At 31.9% G+C, this 12,593-nt stretch overlaps 1 protein-coding gene across 3 annotated transcripts; it reads left to right on the top strand.

Annotated features, from left to right (window-relative positions):
- The first annotated feature begins 4,004 nt into the window (after window positions 1-4,004).
- Window positions 4,005-11,815, top strand: LOC132730956 (uncharacterized). Of its 3 annotated transcripts, none has more exons than XM_060717051.1 (8): window positions 4,005-4,167; window positions 5,963-6,793; window positions 8,339-8,722; window positions 8,934-9,143; window positions 9,381-9,451; window positions 9,648-9,776; window positions 10,138-10,281; window positions 10,531-11,815. In XM_060717051.1, exons 2-8 carry the CDS (start codon window positions 5,983-5,985, stop codon window positions 10,573-10,575), a joined length of 1,794 nt encoding a protein of 597 aa, XP_060573034.1. In that variant the 5' UTR covers window positions 4,005-4,167; window positions 5,963-5,982; the 3' UTR covers window positions 10,576-11,815. The 3 variants fall into 3 exon arrangements, with proteins under 3 accessions (XP_060573034.1, XP_060573026.1, XP_060573041.1); XM_060717043.1 differs by lacking the exon at window positions 4,005-4,167 and adding an exon at window positions 4,732-5,039; XM_060717058.1 differs by lacking the exon at window positions 4,005-4,167 and adding an exon at window positions 5,743-5,797.
- Window positions 11,816-12,593: the final 778 nt, after the last annotated feature.

Consider the following 12,593-nt stretch of genomic DNA (forward strand, 5'->3'; position numbering starts at 1 on the left):
TTATTCGAATAATTGCATGTTTATTTTGTTTGAAAATAATTCTAGAATTATATATCTATAGTATTAATTTTCAATATTCAGTAAGTGCAATTTTATCACACTATTTTTATTATTTCAATTTAATTCAATACTATTTTTATTTTAATCTCATTATTAAATGTATTTTTTTTTAAACGTAGTATAGATAATTTGTGAAGTTATTTAGAAACGCGTACGTATATTTTACGATGTTGTATAGTCATGAACACAAATTTACGTATAGGTTAGTGTTCATTAGTAAGCATTTCCAAAATGAAATTGGCCAAGAACGGCTACCGTCCGACCAATTAATGTAGTAAATGCTTACTAATAAACCTTACCCAATTTAGTGTTTGAAATTATTTTTATGAAACTGTCGATTTACTAGACTGATTTAATCCATAGTAAATGTGTTATTATTCATTCGAAATACTGCAATTCTATTGGACATAAATAATTTGAAACACAAATGTAGCTTAGAACAATCCGAATTCATACATTTTTTTTTGTAAATACATGTAATGGAATTCATTTTGTTCAATAGAATAATGTATTTTAGTAATCTGATCCAACATTTAATTGTTAATTGTTTAAAGTATATTTAATAAAGCACACATTTCGTGGGCTTTATATCTAAAATGCATAGACACTTGAACACGATTCATAAATAATTATGACGTTCATTTGGGTTCGCAAATTAATTAATAAGAGTGATCTCTTTTTATTTTTTTATTAACCGAGTTTAATTAATTTCTCAATATAGGCCATTTAAATTTTCCTTATTTTTCAAAAAATTATGTATAGGTTAGTGTTTAATAATATGCATTAACAAAAATAATTGGTCAAGCCTGCCGCAGGCAGGCGACCAATTATTTTTGTTAATGCATATTATTAAACATTAACCTATTTAATGATCAACATTATTTTTTTCAACCAACAACAAGGCATTTCTCTAAATCACCTATAGCTCCGCCCTTTCGCTCTACAACATGACTACACCTTGTCAAGTTGCTAACATGTCACATTTAGATAAGCTAAATAAATGGCCCAGGCACATTTTTTATTGAAATGTCACAGAATTTATACCTTTATCTATTGTAAGACTATCATGTTTATAATATATCTGGAAAAAACAGCGAGGAAAACGATGCAATTAGGTAAAAACAATGGAGTTAGTTTAAACTTTATTTATTCAATAAATTGTACATAAATGACATTTACAAACATTGCACAACAATGTAATTCAGACTGGATTGGAAAACAAGTAAAACAATACTTATATCAATTCCTCTCCAGTAAAAGTAATTTTCAAGATAAAGATACAAAAATGTTGCGGTTAGATGTAAGCTCTTTGAATGTACAACAAAGAATAAGAGAATAATATATTGTTAAATTATCACTATAGAAAATCTAAAGTAAATTATGGTGAAATGCTAAAAGAAAGGAAGAATGTAAGGAAAGGTATGATTGAATATATATATCGGAGTTAAATAATTAAGATTAACATGTAAGGAAATATGAGCGTACGGAAAGACCAAGTTTATTCACACTGATAGTAATTCTTACAAAAAGCGCTTCGATTGTGTAATAAATTTTTGGACATTCTGAAAGAGGGTTTTGTTTTCATCAGAAGAGAGATGTTCGTTGCCGTAAAGAAGATTATTTACTGTAGCCGGACAATTTAAATTAGTGAGAAATCTTTCGCGTATATTTCTGTATTTGGTACATTGCAATAAGAAGTGAGATACAGTTTCTCTCATTCCACATGTGCATGTTGGACTTTCCACAATAGACCTTCTGAACAGATCCTCATTCAATGAACTACATCCTAATCTTAATCTTGTGTGAAGGATTTGATCTTTACGTGTGCCTGTATTATAGTAAGACGGTGGTCTTTTGATGTTCGGGGTTATTTTGGACTTAAATATGTTTAAAGTTGGACTAGATCGTAGAGTTTCAGGAAGAGAATTCCAGGTGCGAATAGTAGAAGGTAGAAAAGATTTTGAGTATAAAAGTGTTCTGGTTGGAACTGGAGTTAAATCGTCAATATGTCTAAGGTTATATGTACTTTGTTGGGTGGGAGTTAGAAGATTTGAAAGATAAGAAGGTGATATATGGTTTTTCATTTTATACAATAAGATTAATTTATGTTTATTTCTTCTATTTTCTAATGATTCCCACCCAAGTTCACTGATAAGCTTGTTAATATTACATAGTTTGGTAGCGCCTGCGACTATTCTTGCTGCTTCATTTTGAACGGATTCTATTTCCTTATTTAGTTCGTCAGTTAAGTTATCCCAGACTACATCAGCATATTCAAGAAGTGGGCGGACGAATGAATAATACATGCGTTCTAAACTTATTCGTGATAAAAGAAATTTAAAACTTCTGAGTAGTCCGATTCTTTTCCAGGCCTTATCAAGTAATAGATGAATATGGGTTTTCCAACGGGCATCATGAGATAAAGTAACACCAAGATGTTTATGTGATGTGACCTGAGATATTGGAATAGAGTTATAACTAAGTGAAGGATGAGACGGTTTAGATAATTTCCTTGAAAAAGTAATTGTTTTTGTTTTTTCTGGATTAAAAGAAACAAGCCAAGTATTGGCCCAAGAATGTATCCGATCTAAGTCTGAGTTAAGACTGGTTGCTGCAGTAAGTGGATTATCTACGACTATATACAAACTCGTGTCATCCGCAAAAAGTTTTATGTTAGAAGATATGTCATTTACGATGTCATTGATGTAAACAAGAAACAAAAGGGGGCCAAGAATTGAACCTTGAGGGACACCTGCGGAGATAGAAACCCATGCTGAGGATACATTTCTGTACTGTACTCTTTGTCGCCTGCAAGACAAATAAGAGGAGAACCATTGGAGAAGCGATCCATTTAAACCCTAACAATGGAGTTAATGAAATGTGTATATCCTTTCAAAATAAATGGAAAATGTGAGAAAATACATTAAAGATTATTAATTGATACAAGTTCGTTATATAGATTCAAGTTATTCACTAACATTTAAAATCCCTATTGATTTGCTCATTTGAAAAACAGTTCATTTTTTTTTATTTTTCTGTTTTTACAGGTGGAGGGGGTCCATTTACAATGAGTTTTCCAGCCAAAAAATGTAATCATTGTATTCTTAATATCAATGATTGTTAATGCAGTTCATTCCTATCAAGTGAAAAAAAATAATGTTTTGGAAAATATAAAGTTTACAACACTTGAAGCAATTTATAACAGACATTTTTCTTAGAGTTAAAAGGATATAAAAAGTTACTATGTACTAGTAATCATTTGTCTCTGCGTGCCCAACATGTATTATCTATGTAATAAATCAATTGATTGTATCCTCACATTTAGAAACACCTGACCTCGCCTATTTTTTTATGTTGGCATTGTTTTGCTAACCTTGACATTTTACAAATCAGAGTGTAAACCATACCTCTAACTCCTCCCTAGTATAATGCATTATTGAAATTTGTTAGACTGCGGTTAGACGACAGATTAAGTGAATTTTATTTAGTTAATACACATTAACCAAAGTTAGACTAAGCAGAAATTTGAAAAATACTGCAATGTGATTGGACAAAAAATATTGTTGATCATTAAATATTTGTATTTGTCAATGAAATTATTTGAATGCTTTTATAATGTTGTAAATAATATTTATTGTACAACTTATACATGGTTTTCTATAATTGATCTGTATGTAATGTATGTAATGGTCTATATATGAATGTGTACATAATCATTATTTATTTTTTTATAGTAAACTCATTCATTCTTTTAACTGTATATCCCAAAGTTAGAATATAACTACGTAAGCATTATATAATAATTTGCCGCCTTAATATTTGTTTAATCTGCTCTTACTAAATACGATATACCTATTTTTGAAATTTCTTTTTATGTGTAGTTTATTTTTGTATCGACACGCGACAATGACGAATCATTTAACAGGTATTACACCGGATGTGACAACACACCTGTATAGTTCTATTTTTAGAAAAAATGTTATGTCTTTTCTGTGTCACAAACATAGTGACAAGTTAATTCGGGTTTTCCCGTTGTTTAAGTGAACAGAGTGCAAGATACTATTCTGGAATACGTTTAATTGATAATTTGAGTTTGTATAACATGAGGTAAGATTTTGTATATAACTCGTAGTTCAAGTCTGATCTGTCAAATTAATTATGCTAAAATTTCAGGTGTTGTAAATGACACCATTTTGAAAAAATAAAAGAAAGATGACACATTGTTTATCATTGGTGAATGTTAATCTATCGGGTGGAACGATACCCATCTCATCTCACCCCCGCCTCATCTTCCAATTTTAACCAGGTTATTTCAAATAACGTCACGACAGGCATACAACAAAGAGTTGGACCCAAAGAGAAAGTAGATCCACCCAACGGTTTTACACAATGTCATATCTTTATATATCTATCTTACATCATAAACCATTGATAAAGTAAACTACCCATCATCATAATTATAATTAAATTGTGTTGTGGCTGGTTATCAAGAAATCGGAAATTACCCGTTTTACGGTGTACGTCACTTTTCATGATATTTCTTACAATGGTTGAATTGGCCCAGAATCAAGACAAACATGTTTTGACATACAGTTATCACACTGAGCTACAGTATACCCGGATTGATTTTGTATTAAAGTAAACACGGACGTTGACATCTGCTTAACCAATTTGACACAAGTCACGTGAATTATTTTAGAATTCCTTTATAGTCAACGTTGGGGAAATTTGTTGTTCTAAAAATACATTATATATTATGAGACTATAAAACTCTTTATGAAGTTTGGTCATTAACATTCATACGCCTGATATTGATCTAATATTTTCATTTCATTTGTTGTACAAATAGGACCTCTTTTGAAAATAGAGGGTTAAGAACCTTATTAAGTTTTGAATTAGTTGATTATTTATTTTGACCATTTATTTACAAATAAAGTTAATACAGACAGACGGCTAAATGGGTCACGGGAAAACAGAAGGTATTATTTTATGATGTTTTAAAGAAGACTTTACTTTCATATTCTTCCATAGTTTGAGAAATGGTTGGTGTTTCCGCTTAATTACTGATATAGTTCGGTTGATTATCTGATATGTACATTTTAACTTTTTTTTATCTTTTTTTACCGGGTGCTTAATCTGATTTCTCTTTCCTCATTAGATAAATGAAATATGTGGATGGGTTACATAGATCTCGAATATTTATTGTACATGGAATAAGTTGGCGTCATGTTTAGTTTAATCAACATTGAACTCTTTAAACTAGCTTAAATTTAATACACCTAGTTGAAGTATTAAATAACAGACCAATGTTTTAAAATATAACTGTTTTTAGTGTTTTATTGTAATAAAATGGACTTAAGAAATCAAACAAATCTTTAACTGTATGTTTAAATATTCAGAATTTATTTTGTATGTCACTTGTGAATCTAGTGTTCGTGTTTACTTTACTGATGTTATTTTAAAGTAAAACATATAGAAGGTTATGGACTTTTGAAAAGTTAATTTTTTTATCTTTTTTCTCCATTATCTGTTAAACATGAACGCATTGTTTAAACTTAAGATTGACTTGTAAGATAGCAATGCTTCTTGTCCTAATTAATTACACATTGTCCCGGAATGTTATCTGTACGTGAATCATGCATGTTTTTTAAAACACTATTGATTTAATCCTTTCGTTATTATGGACATACTGTATACAGGATTTTACGTTTAATTAATTAAGGAATCTAATTCTCAGGTTAAATATATTGATTAATGAATGAGTATACAAATGGAAACAAATATATATAATATCAGTGTTTTCCATACACTATAGTATGTTTCAAGGGTGATCTCGTGTATACATTGTAAACATATTAGTAGTCTTCGAGAGAAGTTGTAAAATTTTGTTTTCTCATTCCAGCGAGGTCACGTGACTCAATAATGACGAACATACAAAGAAATCCAACGATACCCATGACAAAGAGGGACTCACTTCTGTCAAATGGCACGCGGGTCTCGTTGCTAGCGAATGGCTCTAGTACAACGCCAAAGAAGTTTGAAGAGAAGGACTACGTGAATACAAATCCTAATATGGTGGCTGGTAAGAAACGCTCGCCGAAACTAAACAAAGTCAAACGAACGTCTTCCTATAAGATCGCCACCAACCGTCAATCAACCGATGACCTGGACGGATTAAGTGCATTAGGATCTAGTGCTAACACAACAAGAGGTCCACAAGGTGTTCGGACAGTGGATCGGACAAAGTATAACACTCTTCCGAGGACAGAAACAGTTGTTCCTCAAAAGAAACCTGTCGAACTTGGGCGCCGTAAGCGGGAGGCAAAAGCACCGCGGAGCGATTTTGAAAGAACAGCTTCACAGAAATCCGGCACTTACCCTTCTCCTGATACAGACGAAGACCAGAGGTCAATACAACCTGATCGTAAAAAGAAAAGTACTTTTAAAAGAATGAAAGAAAGGCTCATCCTTACTTTCAGAAAGAATAGGGATCATGAAAAACATAAAGGGAATGGTAGCAAATATAAGGGACCAACTGGTCGTGTTAAACCAAATCAATCTTCTAGTCGTGACGCATTTAAAACTCCTAATGTTGATATAGAAGTTATAGAAGACAATAATAATGACGACCACAAGTCTGGTGTTACTAATAGTGGTTTTTCAAAACCTAACAAAGGACCTGGCTTCTTAAAAACTCTGAGGAACAGTTTTAGGATAAAAGCGGCGCCTTCAAGTAAGTGCATTTTAGTTTTATTCAAACCTTGTTTTTTGTAATCTTTCCTGGGTATTACCTGTATATAAGTACGTGCACGATTTAATTGTTCGTTTACATAATAGCTTACGTTAAAGCCTTTATGTGTAAATTTTAGAAAGATATATTGAGATCTATTCAGAAGATATGATAATGTATATCAAGTTACAAAGTAAACATGACTGGGATACCAACAGTAACAATTACAAATTTATTATATAATATTTCTATTGATATAATTGTATGACGTTATGATAGTCTATTATGTCATACCATGTTGGAACAGAAGGGAAAATAGGTTGATAAAATGAGTCCTAGTTTGTAAAATATATGTAGGAGTTATATTTTTATACAAAGAAAAGTGGTTTTATTTTATCCAAACTTATGTTAGGAGTTGTGGCTTTATTTGATCCAAACAAATATTATTATCAATCTAAGATAGAGCTTACAATACGTTGGTGGTTTACTTGGGTGGTGTGTACGTGCTTGAAGTAATGCTCGATCGTGCCTGAAGTAATGCTCTAAGGGGCACCTGACAAGTAAACTTAGCTGGAACGTCATCATATGACCTTAACAATGGCTGAAAACCAAATTTGTGAGAAATAAGGGTGTAATACCATAGAAGCGTTATCTGTTTTAGTGATAGGGCTAAATGCGCGTTAATTCCAAATTTGAGCTATTATTATTACATGTATTTATTCATTATTTCTATACTTCATTATTTCTTTGTTTCTTTATTTATTGTATTTATTGTATTGGTATGGAATACAAAACCTAGACCTTTGTATCATAGCTAATAAATATTGAAAATATTATACGACATTTATAATTTACATTATGCCTATTAAAATAACAATATTATATGATTTCAACTATTGATTTCTTGTGACGCAACTGTGCAAATTTATCATTTAATCTAATACAAATATTTCAGTAAGAATTATTTGCAATACAAGGCGTTATTACGTCAATATGTTTCTTGGTCTGTGATTTTTTATTTCCGTGAATCACATTATCTAGGAAGTTGAATTAAAACTTGTCATCCATTGATCAAATAGGTGTCGACGTCATTGATGCGTAACCCCTGGGTACATACATCCACCTGTAGATATAAAATATACACTTATACTTATGAGTCATATTTTAATAATCCGGATCAAATATTGAAAGTATATTAGATTACCCGACATGTTTATTTTGATATGAGATAAGATAAACTATCTTAATACGTAGTAAAGACATGCAAATAAGTAGAGATAAATAAGACTGATGTTTGTAATAAATCTAATGCAGTCAGAAAAAAAGCCAAATGGTATTTGAAAATATTTGATTGATTTAAGATTTGAATTAATAACATGTATATATGTTGTTTTTTTTTGTTATAGTTTTGAAACAATTCATGAAATTAGGTCATGTTAAACAGGAAGGTCTTTATATAATCATAACAGCTTATCCATATAAAATAGAAAAAAAGAGTATGGTTATTTATCCCATTTTATAGTAACATATTTGTCTGTATATTTCAAGAATACAAGAAGAACCAGGAAAAAGAAAGTAGCGGTGAACCACATAGTAGCCCTAGTTTACCTAGTTCTTTAGAAAGAGATCAAACCGTGCCAACGGCTACGCATGTGCAAACGATTGAAGAAGATTTCATGGAAGCTGATGACTCTATTACCGAACTTTTTGGAAGTTTGATTGACCCCGAGGGTCGCACTTCTGATAATGCCACGTCAAATTTCCAGAAGGGACCTAGACCGGACACGTCCAAGTTTAGATTGGAAGGTTTGAAAAAGTTTAAACCAAGAAGTTTTGACAGAAATTCACCTTCCACAGATGGTCATCATGCACGTGGCGCACACGGAAGTGATTTGTCTCCAACTGTAGAAATCGACGGACTTGATTACGCCGGTAGGTTAACTTGAATATTTTTGTTCTTCATCTTTATTCAATAAAAATTCTTAGTATGTTACACATTACAGTATAAAGATACATAATTATATTAAGATTAGTGTACACTGTATGTACTACATGTATATAACTAAAGATATGTACTGTATTTATAGAAGCTTATGTAAAGAATTAAAACTATATTAGACTAAACAGAACTAATGTATTTCAGATGCGCCACCTTGTGTCCGATGTGTTGAAGAGAGTGAGGTAGAGTTTGCTGAGATCTCCGAGCACGAGCAGCAACGTCGCGTGGATGATGTTGCTAAGCGACTTGCTGCCATTGGTGATAGTATCGCCGGCAGGATCGAGTCCGAGAGTGCCGGTTCATCAGAGGAAGTTGAAGGCTTCAGAGTTGGTAATCAACCTAGAAGACGTTCAGGTAATTGTAAATGATTATCATTCGTCACCAAAAACTGTCATATGAACAGTTATTATGTATTAGATGCACTTATAAATGTTTTTTTTATAGTTTCTTATGTTTTCCAACACATATGTTTTAATATTAACAATTTTCTAAATGGCAAATTTCTATTACATTTATCTCTAATAATGAATAAAATAATCTTACTAAACCAATGAAATTATTATCACATACACGTGACCTTTATCATTACAGAACTGGAAGAAGAGCTATTAAGGGAGCTCAGGCGTTTTGGTGACCAAATTGATGGCACTTTAATGGCTCGAGTAAGACGTTTTCTTGATTACCTAGTTCATATGCTCAAAATGTAGTTTCTTTTTGTAATGATTACCTCACTCTTTCGTTTTTGTCACGGTCAGAGTATTATAAATACAAATACATGACATTTGCCTTTTATTTTATTATACCTATCAAATAGAGAATATTTTGATAATAGCTTTATAATATTGTATTAATTTGCAGAGTCAAAACAGAGTTCAGTTTTCATCAGTAGTACTGCCTATCATCTGTAAAATCATCCGGTCCCAAGATTACAGCACGTTTAGAGAAGTTGTTCAACGTGAGATCTCAAATACTGTAGGCTGGGAACAGGTTAGTAATTAACATCAGACTGTTATTCTTAGTGACTTTATATCATTCATTCTAATACCTTCGAGTTCATTTTATTTCACTTTCCTCTTTGCCAAAAGGTGGTCCACTGTCATCATTTCCCTTTCCTCATAACTCGTTTGTCTCATATCTCGGCTGTCTCGTATCTCGTCTGTCTCCAATGTTAACATATCATGTCGGACAACAGTGATACACACCTTTTCTATTTCAAATGATTATAACCTTTTCTATTTCAAATGATTATATTGTAAAGGTATTTTAAACTATCTATTGAATACATAGGTATTCAATTCCTATTTGAATGAGAAACCTTTGATAATATATTATTTATATAAACTTACAGGTAGCCTGGTACACTTACCTAATGAAAGCAACAATGGATATCGCCGGTGCTGGCAAGACAGCGGGCAGAATTATGAAGACTCATGCCACACGTTACTTCTCTTCTACTTTAAAACCCTGGATACAGCGACAACCAAATGGATGGGTGAGTGATACACCAAATTGTTACACTTCTCAAAGAGGAATAATCCTTATATTACGAAGTTAAAGATATTTCATTTTCTCCTCTCTAATTTATTGTTACTTCAGACCATGTTTATTAGGTTTTTGACTCTAGGACTTCATTCACATATGTTTTACTTGCTTTAAAAAATAATGTGTCAAAGATGAGACACCTGTTAGTGATATGATAGAATTAGTAGAAGTTGGTATAATTATTTGTTTTGTCTTGTAGGAATCTTTACACGAGGAGACAGATACCGAATGTGAAGTGGACTGATGCTAAATAATATCTATACTGGACAATGTATTGCAATGCATGCGACATATGCAGTTGATCGACATACGCAGTTAATCGACATACGCAATAGATTGACATACGCATGGAATCGACATACGCAATGGATCGGTATGTACATTGATCGACACTCACAGTGGATAGAGATTACACAGCGGATGTGAAGTTGCAAAAACAATTTATGTACACAATGGCCGTCACTGTACTGTCGTACTGAAATGACATAAACGCGAAACGTTCGGCATATTGTAAGGCTAAAGACCCAGACTTTTATGAAATATGTCAGATGGAAATGGGCAAACCTGTTGCTCACTGTCGCAAGCGGTCCTTTGTACAGTATTGGTGCAACATATCTTACTTACATTCAAAATTCCCGAAGTGGAGCATTCATATTGTGTGTTGAAGCACATTAAATCTTCATATGTATTCTTTTGCTCAGAACTTGTTATATTAAAGAACAGAGACTATTAATTGGACTGTGTCTGTAATTTTGTCAGTGATTTGCGTTTAGCTCAAACCTTTTTACATTGAAATGGTTTATTTTATGCAAGAATGCATACTTTGTTGTATAAAAAATACATATCTATAGTAAAATTTCTAACTACGTTAAGCTTTTTTTGTAATTTTCGACTTTTTAAGAAAAGCTCATATTAAGTAGTAAATGAAAGTTTTAGGTCGGTTTTTGTGATAGTACACATATGGTTGTAGATATTTTGATATACATATATCGTCCACTAATGATCTCAGTATTGTAAAATAGTATGAATGAGTAGGAGAGGTATTTGTAATTAACCACAAATGGGAGCAATGGTTTTATGTGATATTTGTCTTCAATGAATATTAAACGTTATATTATGTTGTTTTAAGATCTCGCTTGTTTTTCTAAGCTTTAAATTGAACACATTTTTGAAGGATGACATGAATATGATAAGTGGAAATGTACAATTGATACACCTTTGTTAATATGTTTAAGATACCAATAGCTTGATCTATCTGTACTTCAATATCACGACGTTTTGTTAAATAAACTTTTGGGAAACAGTTTTTTTTAAATTCCATACACACATTTTAAAATATTGTGCACAAATACTTGAATATTCTTAATCAAAGTAATCGTGATATAGACATCTTGCATAATGTTTTTTTCTATTGTGATAATTTATTATATTTATTGTTTTAATATTTTGTTATCACATATAATGTAATAAAGTTTATAAACTGATTTGTTGTTGTTGCTGTCATTTTGGTGAAGAAATATAGAATGATGATTACAAACTAGGTAAAAATATATAAGCTTGTCACATAAGATTTCAATGATCTGAGCCGCGTCACGACAAAACCAACATAATGGGTTTGCGACCAGTATGGATCCAGACCAGCCTGCGCATCCGCGCAGTCTGATCAGGATCCATGCTGTTTGCTTACAAACCCTATTACAAGTAGAGAAACTGATGGCGAAAAGCATGGATCCTGATCAGACTGCGCGGATGCGCAGGCTGGTCTGGATCCATGCTGGTCGCAAACCCATTATGTTGGTTTTGTCAAATAAGATTTCAATGATTTGTCATTTTGTTATGACGACACGTGTGTCACATGTCTTGTTCAAATCATGACTTTTGAATGTGTGAAAAAATCGATTCTGTGAATAAAAAAGTTAAACCACCTATATGAATTGTGCACTTTTAGAGCTTACCTCATCTGCTGTGACTAATTACCGCTGTAACAGTTGGTTTAGAGTTATCGATATCTGCAGTGACAAGTTAAAGTATTGACAATCGATGAATCATTCACTCTTATCATTGAAGATATAATTGTGTTACCAAAGCATTTCAAACATCATTTTATAGAAGTACTGTAATAATAAATGTACTTTCCGTATATATAAAGAGATGTGGTAACTAAATCCACTTGAACATTAACTGAACTTTATTATCTTTTTACCAATTATTTTAGAATGATATAATTTTGTGGATTGAGATAAAAGGGACATACTTCCTATT

Source organism: Ruditapes philippinarum, unplaced genomic scaffold (assembly GCF_026571515.1).
Source record: "Ruditapes philippinarum isolate M1 unplaced genomic scaffold, ASM2657151v2 ctg275_1_1_1_1, whole genome shotgun sequence".
In the NCBI taxonomy this organism is placed as follows: domain Eukaryota; kingdom Metazoa; phylum Mollusca; class Bivalvia; order Venerida; family Veneridae; genus Ruditapes; species Ruditapes philippinarum.